Below are 24,153 nucleotides of genomic sequence, written 5' to 3'. Positions count from 1 at the left end.
GCTTTTACACAAATCACTGTTGCATAAATTCTGTGTAAACACACCAGCTACGGTGCAGCCTCATAACAGTTTGTTGTCCCTGTTATATCTGTATTTATCAGACTTTGTGTTTGTTGTGTCAGTGCCAAGGCTCTTTGGCAGAGTGCTGCTGTTTAAATTCCTTGGGGAGGTCATAGTAACCTTTGTATTTTATCAAATTATTATTCCCCATCAACTTCAGTCAGTCACAACAGTGTTGAAAACCGTATAATAAGAAGCTTTTTAATCAAGCACGTCAGCGGGATGGTTTGTGTTTGCTCGTTCTTGTAGAAGCAGAATTGATTGAAAAGCTGTAAGATGGCATTTGGTTTCACTGGGAATCATTTAAATTACTAGGAAAAAGGTCACGCTGCAAAAATAGCCTTTATTGATAGGTAAAATCAATTATATTAAAGCAACTGCAATACTGAGACTGACAGGCGAAGTGAATGAGCAAATAAGAGCACATCTTCGGCTCCTGATGAATGTTGATGTAAACTTATTTGTAAGAAAAATGTATTTAAATCTGTAAAGATCAAGCAAACACAACGGAATGAATCAGAAATGATTGCTGTTGTCCTTGGTTGGATCAGTGGGTTTCACATCCTCTGATTTGGAGCTCTGTTAAAACACAAAAACATGCATACAGTCATATGAGCAGGTAAGATATGTTCATGATGTACATTCTCAAGACTATTTGAAGGAAATATAGAAATGCCAGTTTTTGATTCTTTTAACCCATAAAAACCCAAGCATCCACTGGCAACCAAAAACATCTACCAATCTAAGATGTTTAATACCAGTTGATCACTAATCCTATCAATCCGTGGAAAATGCAGTTTGTCATCTTTTCATGGTCATCAGATATGACCCATTTGGATGTTCAGAGGCTCTGTAGTGAACGTGGAAACACTGTCATCTTCTACAACATTGATTCACTGTTTGATAAATGACAGTGGATGGAGACACTTGGATTATATACAGTTATTGACACTTTTGCTGAAAAAGTCACTTTTTCCTCCGTTTTCTTTGTTTTGATATAATAACCTTTGAATGTACTGTGCGTTCTCATGAACATCTAAATTAAATGTTGGAAATTAGACACAAGAAAATTCATGATTTACAATAAAACATGCAAAATACAGAGAATAATATTGTAATAAATGGTGATAAATCACTCAGAGAGAAAAATAAATTAGGGAACTGACACAAAAGTAGCCTGGGTCTTTATGGGTTAAATATGATTAAATTAGTTATTGAAACACTGAATTATGTAGAGTCATGTCCACACAAATAGTACAAAGTCTTGAATGTCTGTTACACCTGTCGGTTTCTTTCTTTACCTTGGATTTAAAGAGGAGGTTGATGACGCCCTTTGATCGTCTGTCTGCTGTTCGGTCAGATGTCACACACACCGACATGCTCTTACTGTCCCTTCTGGCTCTGGTGTTGTCTGCCTCCTCTGAACCTCCCACCACTGCCAGAGACAGACCTAGAGACACAAACACTCAATACTTTGGACAAAGATCCAAACAATATTTTGGATCTTTGTGCATCTCGCTGATAACAGCCTTACAAAAGGACTTCTGCCAGTTCCTGCAGCCAGACCATCTTTTGTTGCTAATTGTGCTCTCACAGCTGTACTGCTGATAAACTGCGTGCTCTTACAGCCCTGGTGCTGCTGTGTGTATGTTCACTGAGGCAGTACAGTCTGCCATCAGCGGCGCTAATCAGAGGAAGTCTATTAACACCGCAGTCAATACTGGATCGGTTTGCTCGTTCCAAGATGGCAGGAGGCCAGAAAAGCATTAGTGAACTGTGCTCTACTCCATTACATTCAAGTGCAAGGTTAGAAATTGAAACTTCAACTATGAAATATAAACTAGGTGACTGGTGCCAGATTCTAAAAATTACAACCAATATGACCTGTTTGCTCATTTGCACCTTTCATCAAAGTTTCTTTCAAATCCGACTTTAATGATCTCCAGCTTGTGAATAAATTTTTATAGACTCTAAGCACTTTTGTCATGCATAATTATACAGTTATTTTTTTAGCATTCATCATGCTGTTATATTGCTCTTGGAAATTCCTATTTATTGGATTTTATTTTGATTTATTTTCCATGATTCACAGACAGATTATATGGCATTTGACTGTAACTCTGGATCACTATAAAAACAATGTCTATTATTATCATTATTGTTAAAATGTATAACAGACCTAATGTAAAAAGACTACTTCCTATCGGGCCCTATTGGATTTATTATACATGGGGAGACAATTGTTTGCTGTGAATGTGGCTGTGTTTGCTTGTCACCTGTAATGGCAGGTAAGGATCTGGAGTTTGCACTGGCCAATGAGACATTTCCCTCATTTGGCTCTGACAAGTTGGTGTCACTGCGGAACTCTTGTTTCTTAGACAGCTAGAGGGAGACAGAGATCACACAAAATCAGCAATGACACCACAAACCGTCAGCTTTAATACTTAAACACCTCCTCACATGCTGCTCTTCCCTTTCCCATCTTAGCTTTTCTCATGTGATTCTTCTTCTTTTTTCTTGTGCCACTGGGTCATTCATCCTCACCCGTTTGCAGTCCAGTGTACTCGTCCTCTCTCTCTCCTCTGTAATGAAGATCATGCTACTCCTCTTCTTCTTCTTTTTACTCTTCCTCAGTTTCACCTCTGTGTCGCCCACCGTCATCACACCATCCTCCACCACACTCACACTGCCGCTGGAGCGTGGCAGGGTGGAGCTCCAGGAGACTGGTGATTCAGGGGGGAGGTCCCTGTGGGGAAGGACACGCACAGGTCAAAGCAAAGGAAAAGGGTTACATACCGGCTTTCAAATTAAGGTTGGTTAACGATGAATCAAGACAAATCTATCGTTTCATTTAGTGCAGTGGCAGGTCATTCTTACAATCTAGAGATTCTCTTCATACTGTACGGTCACTCCAGAATTCCATCTGTCAACACTTATGTTTGATAAGAATCACTGTCTCACATCTGTCCACTGATTTAAGAAGCGAATGCCCCAGTCCCAAAAGTGTGCACTGGATGTAATTTGGGACAAAATTATGATGTGTCATTTCTAACACCCTTGGATTAGTAAAATCCGGCCATCTGTCTTTATCAAGGTTATAATAGTTTTGGATTTTTCATTATAGTTTAGTTTTATTTAGTTTGACTTTTTTTTCTCTAATTCAGTTAGTTTGAATTTGTTTTTAGAGCAGTTTTGCTACTTTTTATTAGTTTTCGTTTTTTTTTTTTTCTAAATGCTTAGTTTTAGTTTAGTTTTAGTTTATTCATATCTTTTATCTTCTTCGCCATTGTATTCAAAGAAATCCCATACAAGACTCTGCTACTTTTTTCCAACTTTAGTCTCCATGTTGCCAGGTAGAGTGGGGACGAGAAACCGACTCTAAACCACAAGTGATGAGAAGGGACGGACTGTTCATTTTTTCTTTAATTATAGTTACCTCTGCCAAGGAGGTTATGTTTTTGCCAGCGTTGGTTTGTCTGTCTGTCCGTGTGCAAGATAAAAGTTATAGATGGATTTGGATGAAAATTTCAGGAAATGTTGATACTGGCACAAGGAAGAAATGATTAAACTTTGGCGGTGATCGGGAGGGGCACTAATCTGCCTTGGCGGAGGTCTGCACCCTCCGAGTGCTTTTCTAGTTTTTATTTATTTCAGTTAACGAAAATGTTTTGTCAATTCTAGTTTTTGTCATTTCATTACTTTTCGTTGACAAAAATAACCTCAGCCTTTAGTGTTTAGAAATGTGACCACTAATTTTATACTTACCAGTAGATCCACTCCTCTTCTCTTATCTCCTTTCTCAAGCAAGTCTCTTATGTCTACTCACCAAATCACATAGCTAAGTCTCAGAGCTGAGTCTCAAGCAAATATGAGCAAAACTCAGGCTGCTACAGAAGTGTATTAGAAAAGTTTCACTCAATACAGAACAGGTAAAAAGGACTGATTAAAGCCTGGTTTTATTTTATCTTATCTTTTGTCAGATTTTTTTTCCAAACTACAAAGTAATTATTGGAAGGCTTGTGTACGAAATGGCCATAAATATAAAACATGTGAATTTAAAATGCTAGTTTTTTTAGACAGTATCAGATTTATTGTCAGTTTAAGAGCCACAGAAGTAAAACAGAACTGTCTGTATCATAGCCAGCCCAAATCTGGTTGTACCTGCTTAGCATGATATTGTTTGGCATTGACTCATAATGCAGCTGAGACTTCTCTAACAGATCAGGTTCCTGGCAGTGCATCGAAATGTGCATTGCATCAGCAGTAGTTAAAGAGAAACACATCCCTATGTGTATATGCTACCTGTCAGCATGGGTCTTTGTTGGAGTCCCACACTCAGATCCTTGCAGCGAGGTGATTGAGATGATAGACTGACGAATGGAGCGCAGCATAGAACGAGGACGAGTGGACTTCCTCTCATCTAAGTCAGGCTGGAGAAGGAGTCAGTTGAACAATGTTATATTTAGACCCAAAAATATAGCAGTTGGAGAGAAATACTGAAAGGCGGGCAAGCATAAGTACATCATGAGAGACTGTAAGACGAGCAAAGCAAGTGAATTACTTTAAAAAACAACATATCCTCACTCCCGCTCATCATTAGAGTAATCTGTCATGAAGGTAAGAGACAATTACCAGTTAATGCCCATATTTAGCTCCAGTCAGATAGCCACAACCCTCACACTAAAATTTAAAGGTACAAATCCCAGCTCAACACTTGTCTTGGAGGCTTTTGTGAGTCCTTTGATCTGAGAAGTCTCTGAGGTCAGCTCATTTGCAGCTTAATTAACCCAGCTTTTCCACAGTTACTGTGTCCAGCCTCGCAGAAAAGAACATGTTTGGATTATAAAGAAACACAGTGTGGCCAATGTGTACTTCCAAACTTCCCCTCTGTGTCTTCTTTTTCTTACCAGTTCTCTCACTCCATACTCCTTCTCCACTTTCTTCCTCAGCTGTTTGAAACACTCCTCCATGCGTTCATGGAATGGACGCAGGTCATCAGTCACTCTCTTTCCGTGAAGAGAGATCCCTCCACCCAGTAATGGTATCTATAAATTCAGCATTTTTGCATTAATGTGCAGGTTTATAGTCAAGTGAACTCTTCAGAAGAAACATAACCATGCTGTTCGTAGTGTGTAGATGTGCATCGATTCGAGTGTGTTATAGGTGTTTGTGTGCTGTATACCTGCCATGCGATGAGGTCTTTGAGGCGCAGCAGTTTATCTCTGTCCTCAGGGTGTTGCTGAGTGTACTCATCAGTAAAGAACGCCTGATATGAAGAAAAACTTTAACAGTAAAAACTCTTGTAGTGATGGCTATACATCTTGTATTCTCTGGCAGTTTCTCAAATAACTCATCTTTCCACCTGCACATACACTTTGAAAGCACACCCAGTTTTGTTTTTTAAGAATAAAATAGTCCAAACTCTAATAACATTAACATTTTTAAATACACCAGACTCTAACAGATTTGTTCCATGTAATATCATTTGGACTGAAAAATCTGCATCTGTTTTTTTTTTTTTTTTTTTTTAGTATGTTTCACTTCTTGGGAAGTGATACAGTATTGATAGATTCGGGTCAGTTCATCGTGAGAGATGAGTCTGGCAGTGAGAAAATGTCCTGGCTCTGATTACTCATTAGGAGCTCACTGTTCTTATGAAAAAATATTAAAAACAAGTGGTGCCAGGCACAACAAACCCTGCCCCTTGCGCATATTTCACCCATTATAAGTAAATGGGAAGATTTTAAAAAATCATAAAAAATTTTAACTTTGACCTACCTTTTCCAAAATGTAATGACATCTATTTTTGGTCCCTGGCAATCTATAAACCCAGTCTGGTATGAATTGAACCAATAGTTTTACTGCTGAAGTGTTAACAAACAAACAAAAAAACAAAGAAAGAACAATACCCCTTGCCTCCCCTTTGGGGGGCGGGGTAATAAAAGATAAACCATTACGCAGATGGTGAATCTCTTCTTTTTTTCTTGATAATGTACAGTTTAATTTATGCAAATGAACACTGGGAATCAGCTGAATTAGAAAAGACTGGCTGAAGGGCTGGGTTTAATGCTGACCCTCTTCCACAAAAACTCACCTTTTCATACTTGGCAAAGCCGCCCATGACAGCCGGGTCCACAATGCCATTAAGCAGCATAGAGAGAGGGTTGATGGGAAGACTCCAGTCTGCCTGATACTGGTTAATCATGGTCAGAATCTTCTCATTGGTCGACTCCATGGTCTCGATGGCATTCTCCAGTGGTGACAAGGTTGTCTTGGGAGGGAGGGTGAGAGGAAAAAAACAGCAGAAACAAGAAACGAATTAAAAATTGAGGAGAGAGGGAATGGACTAATGAAGAAGCAGAAGGGGAGGGCTGTGAGAGATGAGGAACTAAAAATGGAATAAACAAGCACCATCAGAAGATGGCATATCCCCCTGGCTCCTGCAAAACCTAAATGTGATACTTGTTAGGGATGTTGGCTTACTTCTGTGAGTTGTCTATTGACAGAAGACGAGTCTGAGAAAAAATGAAATGGTTTATGATTCTGCTCAAGCAATGAAATGATGACAAATGGCATGACAGGGAACACGAATGCAAACAGATGAGATGGCAAAAGGCATTATTGCAAAACACATGACACTATAACACTATATGCTGACTGCCATATTCCCCCCACACATATACGTATATAGATATGCACACCAGGGCAAAAAAAGCTGCAAAGGATTAGATTGATTCTGTAAGGGTGAGATGGGGAGCATATAACAGTGGAGCCAATAAGTCAGAGTAAACACCCAAGTCAAACAATACACCCTAAGACTTACATGTTTCATGTCAGTGGCTTCGAACCAGCGCAGGATCCCCGGCAGTTTATACACAGTGGTGAATGTTGTGCGCTCAATCCACATGGACTACATCCAGAGGACACAGGAAAGTAGTTAAAAGCAGCTCTTCCACTTGTGAATACTCATAACTTGATAATATTTCTAAAGTCTGAGGCTTTGCCCTGAACTTATTGCACAATCCAAACCACTATTCCACTTGTTGCTGGAATTTTATTAAACAAAATATGAAGTCATCTTTTGAGACTGGTAACAGTTTAAGTATGCAATCCTGAAACACTTTCACAGACCATTGTGGTAATAAATCATCTCATTTTAAGGAAAAAACCCACAGCAAACTCATTGTTTGGGTCCACCGGTCCTTTTCTCACGGGTCTGGAATAATGAAAACGCTGCACGTAGTTGGATTTGTAGAAGCTGTGCACAGTGTATGAAAAGGGAGACAGATGTTAAAGTCAAACCAACAAAAGAAATGGAGATCACTTACAAGAGAGGGGAATTATCAGAAGCTAGCTCTTTTTAAATGTTGCGGTCTCTATTTACATTTCATATTCACATTTACATATCAATATAAGTTGGGTCAAACAGCACTGACTTGATAATCTGGTCAGGGACTGGTTTGTTCTTCAGACGGGGAGGGATCTCGAGGACGGGCTGTACTGTGAAACATTGGATATCTGGTTCAGATCACTCAGGAATAAAACATCACCACATGACAGAGAGTACCTCTCCAGCCTCATGTCAGAAGCACAAACTGAGAGTTGAAGGATATGTCCAACCTCAGGAGTATGATATACAGAGTTACAACAAAAGTAAATCAAGGTTATATATATGAATCCATCATTTCGGACAATGGGATGGGTAGATCTAATATATATAGACTGGACATGCGAGGACAGGAGAGTTTGATCTGATTCATTTAAAAGTACCATCTATCCATCCATATTACACTACACTGTCCACAGAAGGATACACTGGAGTGGAGAGTTCCTGATGTCATCCCCAGGCATGGTGGTCGTATTGAGACGCACAGAACTGGGGAACTGGCTCATCAACTGGGTCTGGAAGTCCTCTCTGCGCTCATACTCCTTACCACGGTGGATAAACACCTTGTTCTAAAATAAAAACGCCATTAACAGAAATAACAAAATAGGCAAAAGACATGGAAATTTTATCTCAATAGGAGTAAGCAGTTGAGCTAAAGCTGTGTACGATACTGCAGAGATTTTGAGTTCACAAAGAGCACCCTGAACCTAGTCTTCATTCACCACCCTGATCTGTTCCTTACTGACTTTAACTTACTCCTCACCATACCAGATTAAACTATCTAATAAATACATGAGTTATGAAAAGAACAGAATAGAATAGAATAGAATAGATAAACTTAATTTTGCCATTTGCACTGATACATCGCAGTATAGGTACTTTGGAATTCTTGTGTGTGTCCCTGAGTCACGGAGTTAAAAAAGACACGGAACACAGCTAAAATATTTAAAAACAGTTATTGCACAGACAGACACAAATACACACTGTAAAATAAAGTGCTGTATCAGAAAAATAATAATAATAATAAAAGTGTAAAAGTACTGGGAGGTAGAACAAGTTATTGCACAAGAACAAGTCACTGCACAGAATTTAACAATGGAATATTTTGGTTTTGCTGTTTGCTGAGATCCACAGGGCCACAATAATTGCATAAAGTACTTCATGTCCCATTGTGAAAACGATCTTAAAAATGTGTTCATTGTGCCAGTTTTCAGTTTCCTCTGCTGATAAAGGGTAAAGTAGTTTTTGACCAGGTGTACGAGCTTTTGTACATTGTGTAAGTGTGTGCTTTCTCTCTGTGAAAATACTATTTAATGTATCGTAAGAGTTATTGCCTTTGTCACCCAATGGTACAAGTGTGAAAATTTGTTAATTTCAAGATATGGTGCAATTCAGATGTCATCCTCAAATGAAACTATGAAACCAGTGAATACTGAGTTTCTAGTTTGTTTGATAGACTGTTGAAAGAGTAAAACAGACTCCAGATTTACATGACACCTTGTGTAACTAGATGACAATGTAGCCATGTGCAGTAACAATGCAATGGCAATGACAATAGAATACAGTGAAATGCACTGAAAATTGGTGTCTGAATTGTTGGCAGGTGTATGGATACAAACCCTGAGGAATGGAGGGTAGCCCTGTCCGTAGAAGCCCACTGCAAAGTAGTCTGGCTTTGGTCTCAAGATCTTCATAATGTTCTCATAGAACTTGGCTTGTTTCTCCTGCAGAGAGAGACGCACACAAACAGAATGTGTTCATGGGGGTTTCAGAAGTGCACAGTGTGCAACCATAGCTGTTTTATCTGCTAGTGCCAATGACAAAGCTACCCTCAGCAGAAAGCTGGACCTTTGAGGATGAGAGCTGCAAAACAAACTAATGTGCAAAGCATTCAAGGGCAATGGCTGTCATTTATATAACCATATAAATTCAGCATTAGCTTAGAGAGTCACTGCCACAGACATAAAGAAAGAGGGAGATTCTTCTATTGTAGGGAAATGTATGATCCTCTGTGGGAAGGAGAAAAGGGGAACTGGGGGAGGGGATGATAGAAAAGAAGGTGGTCCATGAATGGAGAGAATGATTTTTGCTGTAGTGTCAAGAGATGAAGGAAACAGCAGAGCATCTGAGAGGACAAAAAAAGAGAGGTTAGAGGAGGTTTGAAGTTGCTGATGACTGGCAATGACAAATGGCACTTTTGGGGTTATACGGTAATTATGGAAGCACTAAAAGGAATTCATCAGATAAAGACTAAATATGAATGAAACATTTAAGAGGCGAAGGTTGAATTCACTTTTAAGCATAGCTGAATGGTTGCACTGAATAGTAGTTGGTCATTTAATGTGGAAAGTGCTCAGTAGGAACCGAGTACACTCAGGTTAAGAAACTATACTCATTGACTTGAAGTTTGTATTCTACATTAAATTCACTAAGATGCAGTAAGCAGCTATTAACATAAAAAAGCCCCAAAACCCAAGAACAGCTGTAGGGTCTACAGTGTAGCAGAGAATTATGGCAAAAAGACAAAGAAGAGGAATTGTAGAAGTAATGTCAGCTCATTGATTATTGCGCAAAAGATTATGGAAGTTAGGCTTTGTCATGCATTACCAGTCTTTTGCTGAGCAACTCGTAGTCAAAGATTTCGTTTTCATACTGTTCAGCAAGTTCCTTACACAGAGTGATGGCCTCTTCCCACATCTAAACAAACAGACAAGAAAAAAATGACTGAAAAATAACCTTCATTACACCATCTGCTAATAAATCAACAAAAGCTAACATGGTGGAAATTCATCTGGTGAAAATCTCTCTTTCGAGGTCTCTGGAGAATGGAGTGAATGTCTATCTCTGCTTCAGAGAACAAAAAACACTCACACAGAATACAAAATAGATGTGACACTAGCATACGACATGGAGACTGTGACTGCATGATTGCAACAGTATGAGATGCTTAAAAGATCCTGAATCTGTTGATACTTCAGAATAAAAGTGCTCTGCATGCTGTAAATTTTATATAATTTTGCCCCAGGTGTTTTGATCTGTTTACTTTTCAGCAGAAATTCAGCAAAATATGCAAAACAACTGTCATGCCAAATACCTGAAGTGTAAAGTATTACATCTAAAATACTTCTTTTGGTGTCTGGATAAATTTGCAGCATTAGTCAACACTCATTAAACCATCATCAGAGGTGATACAAGCACTGTTTGTAGAAGACAACGGAAGGTAATCAGAATCAATGCTGACCTTGCCCTTGTCAAAGTAGTCAATGATGGTGTCGTAGAGCGTCTCTTTGAGCTGCCGCTGTGTTTGGGAGCCGTGGAACTCAAACTGAGGGCTACACATTTCATCTGACCACTGGGAAGGAGCCAAGATAGAAAAATATGAGTGGAAATGTAAAAAAAATTCTTTATTGGCTAAATAAAAGAAAAAGTTACAGTCATTCATCATTAAGTTGTAGCAGAAGAGAAGAACTTAAGCAGAGTTTCTTTGCTGTAATAAATCAGTATTAGTCCTAGGCAGCACGTTGCTCATTTATCATAAAAAAAAAAATACAACAGTTCATTTTCTATTAAATAAATTACACAGAAATCAATTTAGAAACAGAAAAAAGTCAAAGGCACCTAATATTATTGAAACTATTCTATCTGCTTAGGGGAGTGGGGATTAGAGGATGCTTGATACAGTGTGGTCTTTCCATTAACACAAAATGGGTATGACAGGACTGACTGTAGAGATGAATGGAGATTATAAAAAACATAATAGAGTTCAACTGCTCCACTGTAACAATACTAGACAGGGAGAAGGAGATAAAGCATAAGAGGTCCCCATTCCTCTGTCTCTCACTGTGAGCCCTTAATTGTCCCATAAAAGAAAAAGAGATGCAGGAAGTCACACACGTTCCAACATAAGCGAGCGATGACGGTCGCACACAAACCTGCACAAAAGCACAGAAGCTGCCTCATAGACTACAGCGATGCAGTTACAGTGACCAACACTATGCCATAAATGAACCTTAGCTCTTCATCATTTGGAGGCCGGAGACGTAGAAGCCATTTATCAGCTCATAAAAAATCGTCTCAGTCGTGGCAGATGGACGGTGATGAGGCGGACCAGGACACGGAGTCCACCGTTAAACAGCCCCATTCACAAAATATCACTTTCAATGTGTGTGTGTGTGTGTGTGTGTGTGTGTGTGTGTCCTACCTTGAGCAGGCGAGAGTGGAGCAGGAGTGTGTACGCTGCCTCTGTGTAATTTTCACCCTCCAGATGAAGGTCCCTCAACTTGTAAAGGTACCTGGACAAAAAATGTGTATAAACATACACATAGCCAGATATCCAATTAATTTAATATGCAACTTATATGTCACACCACTAGATGCCACTGTTGGGCAATATGACATTCTCCTTACAATGCATTAATGTCAACAAACTATATGCACATATCTTTACATACCCTAAAATTTGTGCACAACATGAAACAGTAATTCTTTCATGCCTGTACAGTTGTAGATCTTAGTTTTGTAATGGATATATCAATGCATGATAAAGTTGTGACAAATGTTTGGCAGCTCAATAATGTTTTATTGCACTGACAAGGACATAAACAATGGAAACAATGGACCCTGACTGAGTAAAGAAAATGACAAACTTTTGTGCTTTTCTCCCACTGTGGTGAAAAAAAAAAAAAACGTCACATGGGCACAGGCTGACACAACAGAAAAGGAATTGCTTCCCATGTTTTTAATTTAAGGATCCTCTTTGTGTTTGTGCAGTATGGATGCACTCTCAGGGCGTTTGTTCCCTCTGTCTGGATAAATGTTAAAGGTTCTCGCTTTCTCAACTTTATCTTGTTTCCTCTGCTCCTATCTTACCTCTCCCTTTCAACCACTTCAGTCACAGTCCTATACTCTGTCTGGAAAACGTATTTTTCTGCTCAGCTGGTTTTGACAATACAGGTGCTGTTGACAGTGTAAATCAACAACCACAAAAATTCAAGTCCTTCTCTGCTTTTCTGTCAATTGACGCATTCATCTCATTTGTTTGACTAAATCTTCCCTGCTCTCTATGTCTATTTGTCACTTTGTCTCAGGTGAGACTGTTCCTCTTCTCTCCATCCATCTTTTATGTCTCTGCCTGAACTGATATGATCTAAATTCAGCTAAAGGTAACTGGTAGAGAGATAAGTGTGGAAGCAGACTTGCATACAGTATCATACAGTAAAACGCAGGTTTATAAAAAGAAAAAAGGTTTTTATAAATCAATAAATGTCATCACAAATCCATCAAGTGCTGTATAATAAAGATTGTATCATTACTGAATAGAAACTCTGGCCAAGACATGTTTAAAAGTTTATATTATAGAAGACTGTAGCCTTTATTCTCTGCACAAAAAGAAACTTTAGAGAAAAGACTTTCCTTTGACTTTTTCTGGGCCTGAATTTGAACAGAGCTATGGTTGTAGAATGTCATGGTAGAAATAAGGATAAAGGGAATGCTGAATGAATGTGCTATCACAATCAGATTGACTTTATGTAAAAAATGTTCCATCACTCCCACGTTTACAGTTCAGATTTTTAAGAGACCTGCAGTAACTGTATATATCAACTTAAAGTTAAATGAGACTAATTTAAATCCGAAAAACTGAAAATCACAACTTAATTTGAGGTTATATTTGCATACATGACCTGCAGTAACCGTAGCTTCACATTTGTTGAAATTTAAGATTGCATTGAGGCATTCATTAATGCAAATGTAATGCTGAAAAATATGTTTAAACTAAAGTCTGTGTGTTTGCTAACAGTAACTAGAGTCCAAGCCAAATGTTAGTATATTCTCAGCAGAACAGATAGAAACAGTGGATCAACCACAGAGATGAGCTCACATTCACACATACAAGTAACTAATTATATCTATAAGCCATTGCCAGAAATGCATCATGGGACTTGACGGGATATGGATTCCCCCCACCCTCACTTTCTCTCTCTCTCTCTCTTGTCTGCCATCACTCTGGCTTGCTCTGTCCCTCTACTTCTCCCTCCCTCACACCCATCATGCCTCTGTTTCTCTCTGCTCTCCCTCCAGTCAGACCCTGGGCTGATCCTGTGGATTTTGACATTAATTCAGCAGAACTCATATAATCCCTTGTCAGATTATCAAGACACACACACATACACACGTTTGCACTCACACATACTGTATATGCACATAAAAACATAACAAGAGACCTGTGTAATTTAAATGCACAACAGGTAAAGATCAGTGCTTAAATACCTGATATACATCCCTTCACGATTGATGTCCTTGTAGAAGTTCTGCAAAATGAAAAAGAATCGTGGGTTATTGGCTACAATTTCCTTGCATGCATTTTTCAAAAATCATTTTGAAGCAGAGCAGTTAATATATTTTTCCAGTTTTTGCATGTTTTTGTGGCTCTGCATTAGTTAAAATGTAGACTTCAGATGTGTGCTAACATGTGGGAGTGTGTGCATGCGCCTTTCTTAGCTAAGCAGCACAGACTCCCAATTTGATGAAGTTTAATGACATCTGCAGAGAACGGAGGAGTGGAATGAACTGATCTAACCCCACCTCCCATCACCAGCACAAGGTAACATTAACACAAATTTACAAGCACACACATTAAAATAAAGAAGGTCAATTACAGCGAGTTTTTCTGTGAAATAGCAGCCTAAGACATGCATATTTATATCTTTATTTCTTTCAAAGGTCAGATACATAATTGTTTGCATCACTGCATTTTAATGTCAGTAAGCTATTATCCTGCTGAGATTGTCCATCTAGATGAAGGTCATATGTTTGTTTGTTTGTCAGTGGTGTCTCACAGCAGTGGCTCTGGATCTTCAATGGAAGAAACACATTCACAGCATCTTTTCAAAATGATCCTAAACTGATGCAACAATATTGAAGTTGGGAAAATATAGATACTTTCTTGATGGGAGTTACTGTAAATACAAGTGATGTTGTGCACAGCTTTATATGTTTTGTACCATTTTCTTTCATCTATACAAAAAACAAAAGCATCTAAACCACCACCATGTTTCTGTGAGCATCTGAAATTGACCCCAAAAAGACTAAGTTACACTTCAATGCCTTCTTTTTTAGCTCAAGGTTAAACGACTTTATTTTAGTCTGTTGTGTGCTTTTTTGATATGTGTATATTATTCCATTTGTACAACTATATTTGTGTTTCTTTGGGATGTGTATCTGCATGAGGAAGCAAAAGAACTACCTATGTGAATGCATGTGTCTCTGTGTGTATCCGTCCTAAGTGAAGTTAGCCTGAGGGGGGGTCCAAAGATAAGAGCATGCACTAGTGCCTGCTATCAGGCAGAAGGGATTTTTTAGCTGGCCAAACAAATAAAAGAGAATAGCTAATGGGCGGCTGCCACAGGCTACAAGCTAAACACCTCGACTGTGTGCCAGCAGCTTCGCTCCCTCAGGGGAAACACACATTTTAAGACACAAACACAGACACATTCATTTATCATCATATGAACCTCTAAAACATTACTGCTACAATACAAACAAAAACTATAGTATAGATATGAAAGAAAGAAGACAGATGATGGAAGAGGAATTGTAAGATTTAATCCTCTCTGGAGATGATTGTGCAGTTGGTAGATGAGATCCATTTCTAGACCAGAGAATACCATGGGGCAGAATGTGATTAGGAGATCACATAAGAGAAGGGATGTGGAACAGACAGAAGCTGATGCAACCCTCTGCAAACAGTCAGACACCAGACAGTGAAAAGAATATATTTTTCCCTATTTGATCAATCAGCACACAAATTAAAAGTGGAAAAGGCATACAAAGGACTTGGCAAAGAAAACAAGATATAAAATCAGTGTTTCATAATGAACTCTTCAATCAGTTTGACTCTTTCTGTATGGGTGAGATTATTGACTGGGGAGTGTATGGAATAAACTCGCTTAGCGGCCTTTAAATTAATAATGAGTATATTGATGTGTGAACTGATGTGTCTGAGATCAGCACCTCTTTGCTATGGGGTTCAATATAATACTTGAAGCAAAGTACATGATTTGCATTATTAATGTTAGTAAATTCATATCTACAAGATCAAGTGCCCCACTGCAAAATTTATGTGAGATTTTGAAGGATTTACTGTCCATCCAAAAACATCAAATGATTATATTTCTTCTCCATGAAAGAAATCTGGTGAAACTGTAGGATCCAACTTTCGATTTTCTGCCACCTTCGGTTGCTCCCCTTTAAGGAAGCTTTTTGTATAGAGAGCTGTAAATCATCTGTCTACCATATGACTTTTTAAGACCAAGTGGGACAACTTAGACAGCTCATTGGTGCACATCTCAGAGGGGGCGGGACTTACCAGAAGATTGACAGTGCAGCTCATGCGGTTGTTGCGGCTGTCATCACTCATCACTGTGCGGTAGTCAAGGAGACGAATGAGGAGTCCCTTCACCAAAGAGACAAAGTGCTGCACTTGTGGTCTCAGTGTGGGATTTTCTGCAGCACAGTCCAGGAGGCTGGCATACAAACAACTCCAAGTTAATCATCTGGGACCTTTACGAAGTCCTGCAAGTTTTCTGAATGAATTTCTGTGACATGTCATGTGTTAAAGTTGGACAGTTAACAAGAAATCCACTCTTGAAAATATTGGAACAACAGCAGAACCATGATGTTTTGCAAGAATTTTCCCCCTTTTTGGTAAGGGTCATTTGCCAGGTATTACTTGCTGTTGTAATTGCTTCATGTCATAATTTTCAAGCCTACATGGTTTCCAGGAGTTGCATATATCGCTCATCTCCGCCTCCACCCTCCACCTCATGGTCCAACTTCAGGATAATCTCATTCTCAAACTGCAAAGAGGCAGGTAAGAAAAGGCAAAGAAGGAGACAAAAGAGGAGATGAGAAAGCAAATGAGGAGAGAAATAGGGGAAGAGATCAATTATGCAAGCATAATTAAGGTGTCTCTTTTACTTTAATGTGCAGTGTTACAGGAAATCGATGAAGGAGCACAATGTGTGAGAGCCAGGGTTGGCGTGTAGGTGCCGATTTTCTTTGTGCAAAAGTGTTCACAGGGCACAAAAGCTAATAGAGAACTTTCTGTGTCTCCTGTTTCAGTAATTATATGATACAGACTCATTTTTGTGTGTGTCTCCATTTATACCTTGTGAAAGTTTCCGGAGTGAGAATGTTCACAGGTGACCATATCAAAGAAGATGGGAATTGTCGCCCTTCTCAACTCTTCCTCCGGGATCAATGTCATCTCCAAGATGGGACCCACCATGCCAGGGATGAAACAGATCTTATGGCTGCCTGAAAGACAGTAAACATTTAAAGTCATATCTAAAGCGATTTTCACTCTGCTTACAGCCTGTTCCAAATTTTGCCCTCAAGGAAGATTCCCAAAATTACAATTATTTATTTATTAAATTTCAATCAAATAGCCTCAGTTCTTCAACTGTGAATCTTGGCTGTTAAATCATAGGAAGCTGAAAATAGCAATATGAAGACAACCTTTTTTCACCAATACCTTACTTTTTATAGGTCAAAAGAATCATCAGTAATAAAGAAAATGACTGTCCAATGAAATGAGAACAATACTTGTTTACGGAGGAGTGCTTAGGATCACTTAACATCCCTTCTTCTGTAATTAGGCTTTCATTGTATGACCCTGCTTCGTAATTACACAATTTCCAGTCGGTATTGTATTTCTTAGCGCATAGGAAAACAAAGCTATATAGTATGGACAAACAATGACATCAATGCAAAATTAGCACAACATATGTTTTGATACCTAGTTTGTACCACATGTCACGAATAGCAAAGCCAATCAGTCTTCTCATATCTCCATACCTGAAATGAAGTGAGAGAGAGGGAGAGAGAGAGAGAGAGGGAGGGAGAGGTAAGGGTGGGTGAGAATAAGAGAGATGTCTTGATGAATAGTGTTATTTTCACCCTAAGAAACTGATCAGCCCAGTGGGAAAGATAACGCTGCGCTAATCTGCCCTAACATGAACTAAATTGAATGTTTATCTGCAGGCAGCACACAGCTTTAATAGGCAGTGGGTGTGTGGATTCCAAAATAGATCACAAATCACTGAGTGTTTCATTACAGCAGGGTGAGTAGGTGTGGTAAATAAGCAAATTATATGGCTCTTCTCTTAGTCTCTTACTTAGCCAGAATCTTGTTCCTCTTGGTTGGTGAGAAGTGCTGAAGCTGCAAAGACTCCTGAGTAATAAATGCCACCGCCAAGTGGAAGTAGTTATTCCACAACTAGACAAGAGGGAACAGTGAGGAAGAGGGGTGGTGTAGAAAGAGACAACGGAGATATTTGTCACAGGTGAACACTGTCAGCGTGAGGTTAAGCTTGTAAATGCGACATATTTGCGTACCTGTACTTCAAAGTCATCATTATTGAGGAACTTCTGGTTCATAGTGTCAGCGTAGGTATTGATGGCTCTCAGAAACACCCTAATGGACAGAGAGGCATTATGGGATAATTAGAAATGCACTGAGTGTGAAATTCTCAGCCAATACAGAGTGTGACGATTAAAATAACAATTTGACCAAGAGCTGAAGCTAACTGTCTATTTTGTTTTACTTTTTTACTGTTTGTGCCAAAAACCAAAGAAATCTCCATTATGAAAAAAATAACTTCATTGTTTTAAGCTCTATCAGTTCTTCTTCACACTATTTTTCAATGAGTATAAATTACAAAAACAACCTCTAATACAACAGAACAGATAAACATCAGCCACTGCCATCAATAAATGTCATCTTATTTAGCAACAGACTAAGATCTGTCTGATGTAGTGATGCATCCCTAGTAAAAATCTAAAAATATTAAATATTCTAACAGAGCAGCACTTCAAGTGAATTGAAATAATATCTAGATGATACGAAAAAAAGCAAGAAAAAGATGAAGCTCTGTGATTACTCAGAGGTACAGCCTATATGCTTTTTTTATCATCAAATTTGAGCTTTGACAGCTGTTTTATCTGCTGCATTTCTACTACTGTTATAGAAAAGGCTGCTGCATTACTTTAGTTTCAAAACTTCTGCCAGAATGATAGAGCACAATTGCATCTTGACAAACACTATGCACATACACTAGTGAGTTGAGACTTTCTGCATTTCTGAAGCTGAGTAGCAAACCCTACATCCAATTGCTTTCTGGCCTGGCACTATCTATCTATCATCATTACCCAGAGCCAAATGCCATTTCCTCTACCTCCTCACCTCCTTGTCTTTTGAGTGGGACTTTCTTTCCCTCTTTCCACCTATATGTCTTTTCCCTACTTTACTCTCACTCTATGCCATTTGCTTTGATGCTGTGCGACGTGCATTCAACTTTAATTATCTTTGCAACTTGCAAATACCCATGCACGCACACTAGCAGACATGTACATAAACATACAGAGCAAAAAAACTGCCTTTAACTTAAAATTGCTAAAAGTACACACATTCCCTCCATCAGCTTTACAGACAAATGTGTCACATCAGCTCTTTTCATCAGTGCAGCCTTGATCCTTGATTTGCTCTCTCTAACTCATCCCTGTGAGAGATTGTGTGGATACACCAGTCACTGTCGATGTCAAAAGTCCTTTGAAATGCACTACCATCAAGGCCTCTGGGACCATTAATAAGTTACACTGGGATATTTGTAGCTGACAAAGGTTAGGGGCCCCAGTAAACTGAACATACCTGTTCTGTACCATGATCATGGCCATCCAGTCAGAGGGATACACATGTTTCCCAATCAGGTCTTTGAAGAGGAGAAAGGACTCCATCAAGAAGTCCTACAGTAAAATGAACAAGAGGATGTGATATTAATAGGTATATTCCTGTATGGGTTTAGAATGTGGACTCCTTTATAAGACAGTACTTACTACTAGATCGGTCGTTCCAGTGAAGGTTTCGATGTATGTTGAGTAATGACAATCATCCATCTGGCTGAGGATAGCTGTCATGCAGGCCACTACCCTGGACTATAAAAGAAAGACCATTACTTTTTAGGCACAGTGTGGCTGCTCTCAAACTAAGTGTTATACATCTAAAGCCAAAAAAATAATGAGATGAGACATTTAGATCATTTGTTACAGCAGCAAGTCTAAGGCTACTTTAAGAGAACTCTAAAGAAAACCTTCGTCCACTTTGCCACTCGTTGGATTCTATGCAAGTGTGAACGGTAGCAACAAAATCATTTATCTACAGGACCTGGACCACAAGGAGACGACTTTGAACAAGAAAAATTATCCTGACGCTGCTTTAAAAGGTGCTATACACAGGATGCAACTACAGTTAACCCTATAGTGCCAAACGCATCATATTTAATACATGAGTTTTGAAGCCCACTACATCAGGGGTGGCCAACCATGGTCCTGGAAAGCCACTATCCTGCATGTTTTAGATGTATCCATCTTCCAACACACCTGATTTATATGATAAGCCTATCATCAAGCTCCGCAGAAGCCTGGTAATGACCGCCAGGTGTGCTGGAAGAGGGAAACATCTAAAACATGCAGGATAGTGGCTCTCCGGGACCAGGGTTGGCCACTCCTGCTCTACATGATAAGTGTGATATTTTATTTCTTGAAAATCCTGATGTATACAATTAGCTACATGCAATATACAGATAATCCACCAGGGGGGAGGAATTCATTCACCAGAGGCCTTTCCAGTGACACTACAAGACTGTCATTAATGGGGAAGGAGGCAGAACTTTGCCAATTTTGAAAAGGAATTACCAATTTGTTAGACATGTTTGTGTTATATTATGTTTTTGTTTGTTCAAAAATAATAATATTTGAGCATCGAGACCCGATGTATCAAATATGATACAAAATTTTAACTCATACATGGAAATTGATATTTGAAAAAAAAAAAACAAAACTGGTTGTTCAGAAGGACCAATAAAGGCTCCAGTTTCAAAGAACTGGAATTTTCTGTCAATGATTTAATGATTCAGGCTTTACAGGGTTAATTACAAACCAGCATAATTCCTATAAATTCACAGCTGCTGCAGTTTTACAATTCTATTCCATATCTTATATTGAAAATTTCACCCAGCAAAAGGTAAAAAGGAAAACTTTTTTTTTTAATCTTAATATACTTTCAGTAAAAAGAGGAGACAAGCAAGAAGGCAGGGTTAATAGAATGACTTACTGAAAAACAACATCAGAAAACAATGACACTTGATACAGCAGAGTTATCCCAAGAAATGTTTCTGATAAAAGCTGCAAATTCAACTTGATGACTATCAACTAAACTTTTAATTTTGTGCTACATTTATATGCTGCAAGTTCTTAATGCTGGAGTTTTTAATGAGATATTAGGTACACTTTACTGGATGGCCCACAGTTAGTACACAAAACACACAAAGTAGTTGGTTAGAGAGGGAATGCGGTCTAGAAGATGAAAGAGAGGCCGAGTCAGAGACAGAAAAAAGAGGGGACCAGCAGGCGTTGCCCTGACTGATAAAGTAAGACACTTTTGAAATATCGGGATGGAAAAAAATTACATAAGTTTGAAGAGAGGCTGCCGTAAAGTGTGTGAAAACTACTTATACGGAGAAGAACTCCTTGAGCCAGATTAAAGCAAAAAATTCATAGAAAATTTAGAGCAAACCTTTCCACAACCAGAGACTGAGAGGGAGAAGACACTTGGAAGAGCAGCAGGCAACAAAGAACAAGAAAATATAGAAAGAAAAAAAAACACCACAGAAATGGAGCTTACATTTGAGCTCACAAGAAGTTTTTTAAATACACTACAGTGAACACAACAGAATCATTACTTTTCCTAGCAGTAAAAACGTATTTATGTATATATTTTTGTAAACAGATGTTAGTAAAATACAGAGGTGTCAAGTAACGAAGTACAAATACTTTGTTACCTTACTTAAGTAGAAATTTTGGTTATCTATACTTTACTGGAGGAATTATTTTTCTGCCAACTTCACACAATTTCACACAATTATCTGTACTTTCTACTCCTTACATTTGAAAAATAGCCTCATTACTCCTATTTCATTTCGGCTTGTTTTCATTCCAGATTGTCATCATTCAAAAAAACTATCCAGATAAATCGTGCCATCCAGATAGTGTAAATTTGATTGTGGTTGGATGAGAAGTATAAACATATACCATTCCGACACATATTGGTTTGTCCATCGCACCTGCACATGACACAAATCAACTAACACTCCAGCAAAGACATAGCAGATGTATGAAGACGTCCATGGCAGAGACTCAAGAGGACTCGAGCGAAATGTCCCAACCACTATAGACAACCATACAAGGGTCATCATTACTAAGCCTGCCCTGGGTACGCCAATGTTCTTGTCCAGTTTTGTTTTCTTACATCCGTTGCCCTCACAGATTCCTGCAGTTAATCTTGGCTGTACATTTACATTCCATTAAAAGTTATTGATAACATGCTTCTGAAGTTTGACTTTTTGCACATTTCCAATACTTACAGGCAAATAGTCCTCATATCTTCGCCTCCATGAAACACACATTAATGCTCAGTAGTACACATACAGGGTGGGGAAGCAAAATTTACAATATTTTGAGGCAGGGATTGAAAGACAGTGTATGACCAATTAGTTTATTGAAAGTCATGAGAATTTATTTGCCACAAAAAAATTTACGTAATAGAAAATGTATTTATTCTATGTGTCCTCCTTCTTTCTCAATAACTACCTTCACACGCTTCCTGAAACTTGCGCAAGTGTTCCTCAAATATTCAGGTGACAACTTCTCCCATTCTTCTTTAATAGTATCTTCCAGACTTTCTTGTAATAGTTTTGCTCATAGTCATTCTCTTCTTTCCATTATAAACAGTCTTTATGGACACTCCAACTATTTTTGAAATCTCCTTTGGTGTGACGAGTGCATTCAGCAAATCACACACTCTTTGACGTTTGCGTTCATGATTACTCATATGGGCAAAAGTTTCTGAAAAGGTATGGATAATAGTGGTAGGTATGATTATGACATCAATATATAATAATTGGTTTCAAAACAATTGACATAGTGTCTGCTGAGAAAAAACAACTAAATGTTCATTGTAAATTTTGCTTCCCCACCCTGTATATGGTTCTTTAATACATTTGCACTGGACTAAATGTGTTCATTTTCAACGGGCATATATGCAGCTGAAACAGGTAGCCTAGTGCATCCCAAATGTTTCAACATTAACATTTTAATATAACATTATAGTCATTATAGCCTTTAGAAAAATGTTGTTTTGGGTAGGTGGGGTAGTGCACTATAGGCCCCTGTGGCACCGCCTAAGGTCTTGTCCTAATGGCATTTTTTCCCCCTTACATTTACTTTTATACTTTAAGTAGTTTTGAAACCAGTACTTCTACATTTTTACTTGAGTAAAAAGCATGGGTTGATACTTCAACTTCTACAGAAGTCTTTTTAAACCCTAGTATCTATACTTCCACCTGAGTAGTGAATGTGAATACTTTTGACACTTCTGGTAAATTATCGGTAACATGTTTCTGTGGTAACACGTTTTCAACTTCTTCAAAAGAATCACTACAACACGGCTGGTGGACAACAGATGTACAGTCAAAAATAAAGTAGTTACTGCATTTGTCTGTTTCAACAGATCCACTGTAGATACTTCCATAAAATGTACAAATCCAAAAGAGGTTAGGTCATGAAGACATTTGAGTCTTGCATATGCACATGAGTGTCTAGTTGGTTTGTATCAGGAGTGTATCCATTTACTGTTGGGGAATGTTTGTATAGTTTTGAAAGTTATCATGCATTTTATCTGTGATGTTTTGCATACTGAGTGCATAATGTGATTTTAAATTCTGTGTGTAGAGTTTTGGAAAAATATTGGTTTAAAAAATCTATGTTATAAAAGCCAAGTGGCCTTTGTGTGCATGTGTGTGTGTGTGTGTGTGTGTGTGTGTGTGTCCGCTGATTCACACAAAATCTGTAAAGAGCTGACTGCTGCAGTTTGGCATACATATGTATATTTGGTCAAGGAACAGACTAGCAAAAATGGTAAGTTGACAGGACCAATATTTTGGGAGATATTAGTAATTCTGGAATACAATAGCCTTATAATCACGTTGCTATGGCCAGAATGCTTTGACGGTGACTGCTGGACAAATGCGGTACAGCATGCACAAATACACAACAGAATAAAAACTACCACATCTAGAACCGAGTAAACGCACTAGTGTGTATTAAAAGTTGCATGAAATTGAAATATAAATGATCAAATGGTCTTGTCTTCACTGATGCTTTTTTCCCCATATTTCCACGTATCTGGGAATAAAACAAAAGCCTATGCACACTGATGAAAACCAACGATATGGGACTGAAAAGGGCAAGGGGCAGCGGGAAAGGTCCAAATGAGAAAGAGTCTTATTATGCTATGTGAAGGAGAAGATCTTTGATTATGTCCTAGCTGTACGGCAAAACAGCCTACTATTGTGTCTGTTAAACTAATTGGATCCACACTGTTTTTGATCTTCCTTTCTCCTTCATTGCTGGAATGAAATTCAGAGTCATTTTTCAGCATCATGTCAGATGTGCAGATACTTTTGCTTCATATAAGCATGGCAGAGTTCCGGTAAAAATCCTTGAGGGTTGGCAGTAAATGGAAACAAAGATGAAGGATGATGGCTGCCTAATTGAAGATGAAAGATGAATGGCACCTGATGTGGCGACAGGTT

At 38.6% G+C, this 24,153-nt stretch overlaps 1 protein-coding gene across 1 annotated transcript in view; it reads right to left on the bottom strand.

The window, feature by feature from the left end:
- Window positions 1-383: 383 nt before the first annotated feature.
- The window catches only part of dock2 (dedicator of cytokinesis 2), a 100,592-nt gene continuing 76,822 nt past the window's right edge, over window positions 384-24,153 (bottom strand). The window contains exons 27-51 of the mRNA XM_030145253.1: window positions 19,340-19,438; window positions 19,155-19,249; window positions 17,843-17,921; window positions 17,623-17,723; window positions 17,244-17,302; window positions 16,614-16,762; window positions 16,217-16,302; window positions 15,813-15,969; window positions 13,715-13,755; window positions 11,649-11,739; window positions 10,689-10,799; window positions 10,055-10,144; window positions 9,067-9,171; window positions 7,875-8,016; window positions 7,497-7,578; window positions 7,234-7,318; window positions 6,884-6,970; window positions 6,155-6,331; window positions 5,243-5,326; window positions 4,968-5,105; window positions 4,363-4,490; window positions 2,605-2,806; window positions 2,337-2,442; window positions 1,362-1,510; window positions 384-639 (exon numbers count right to left, since the gene is read on the bottom strand). Of these exons, the coding sequence (XP_030001113.1) occupies window positions 577-639; window positions 1,362-1,510; window positions 2,337-2,442; window positions 2,605-2,806; window positions 4,363-4,490; window positions 4,968-5,105; window positions 5,243-5,326; window positions 6,155-6,331; window positions 6,884-6,970; window positions 7,234-7,318; window positions 7,497-7,578; window positions 7,875-8,016; window positions 9,067-9,171; window positions 10,055-10,144; window positions 10,689-10,799; window positions 11,649-11,739; window positions 13,715-13,755; window positions 15,813-15,969; window positions 16,217-16,302; window positions 16,614-16,762; window positions 17,244-17,302; window positions 17,623-17,723; window positions 17,843-17,921; window positions 19,155-19,249; window positions 19,340-19,438 (2,706 nt within the window). The 3' untranslated portion in view covers window positions 384-576. The remainder of the gene's footprint in view (window positions 640-1,361; window positions 1,511-2,336; window positions 2,443-2,604; window positions 2,807-4,362; window positions 4,491-4,967; window positions 5,106-5,242; window positions 5,327-6,154; window positions 6,332-6,883; window positions 6,971-7,233; window positions 7,319-7,496; window positions 7,579-7,874; window positions 8,017-9,066; window positions 9,172-10,054; window positions 10,145-10,688; window positions 10,800-11,648; window positions 11,740-13,714; window positions 13,756-15,812; window positions 15,970-16,216; window positions 16,303-16,613; window positions 16,763-17,243; window positions 17,303-17,622; window positions 17,724-17,842; window positions 17,922-19,154; window positions 19,250-19,339; window positions 19,439-24,153) is intronic.

Source organism: Sphaeramia orbicularis, chromosome 10, assembly GCF_902148855.1.
Source record: "Sphaeramia orbicularis chromosome 10, fSphaOr1.1, whole genome shotgun sequence".
In the NCBI taxonomy this organism is placed as follows: domain Eukaryota; kingdom Metazoa; phylum Chordata; class Actinopteri; order Kurtiformes; family Apogonidae; genus Sphaeramia; species Sphaeramia orbicularis.
The sequence above is the reverse complement of the archived record's forward strand: the minus strand, read 5'-3'. Positions and strand labels throughout refer to the sequence as shown.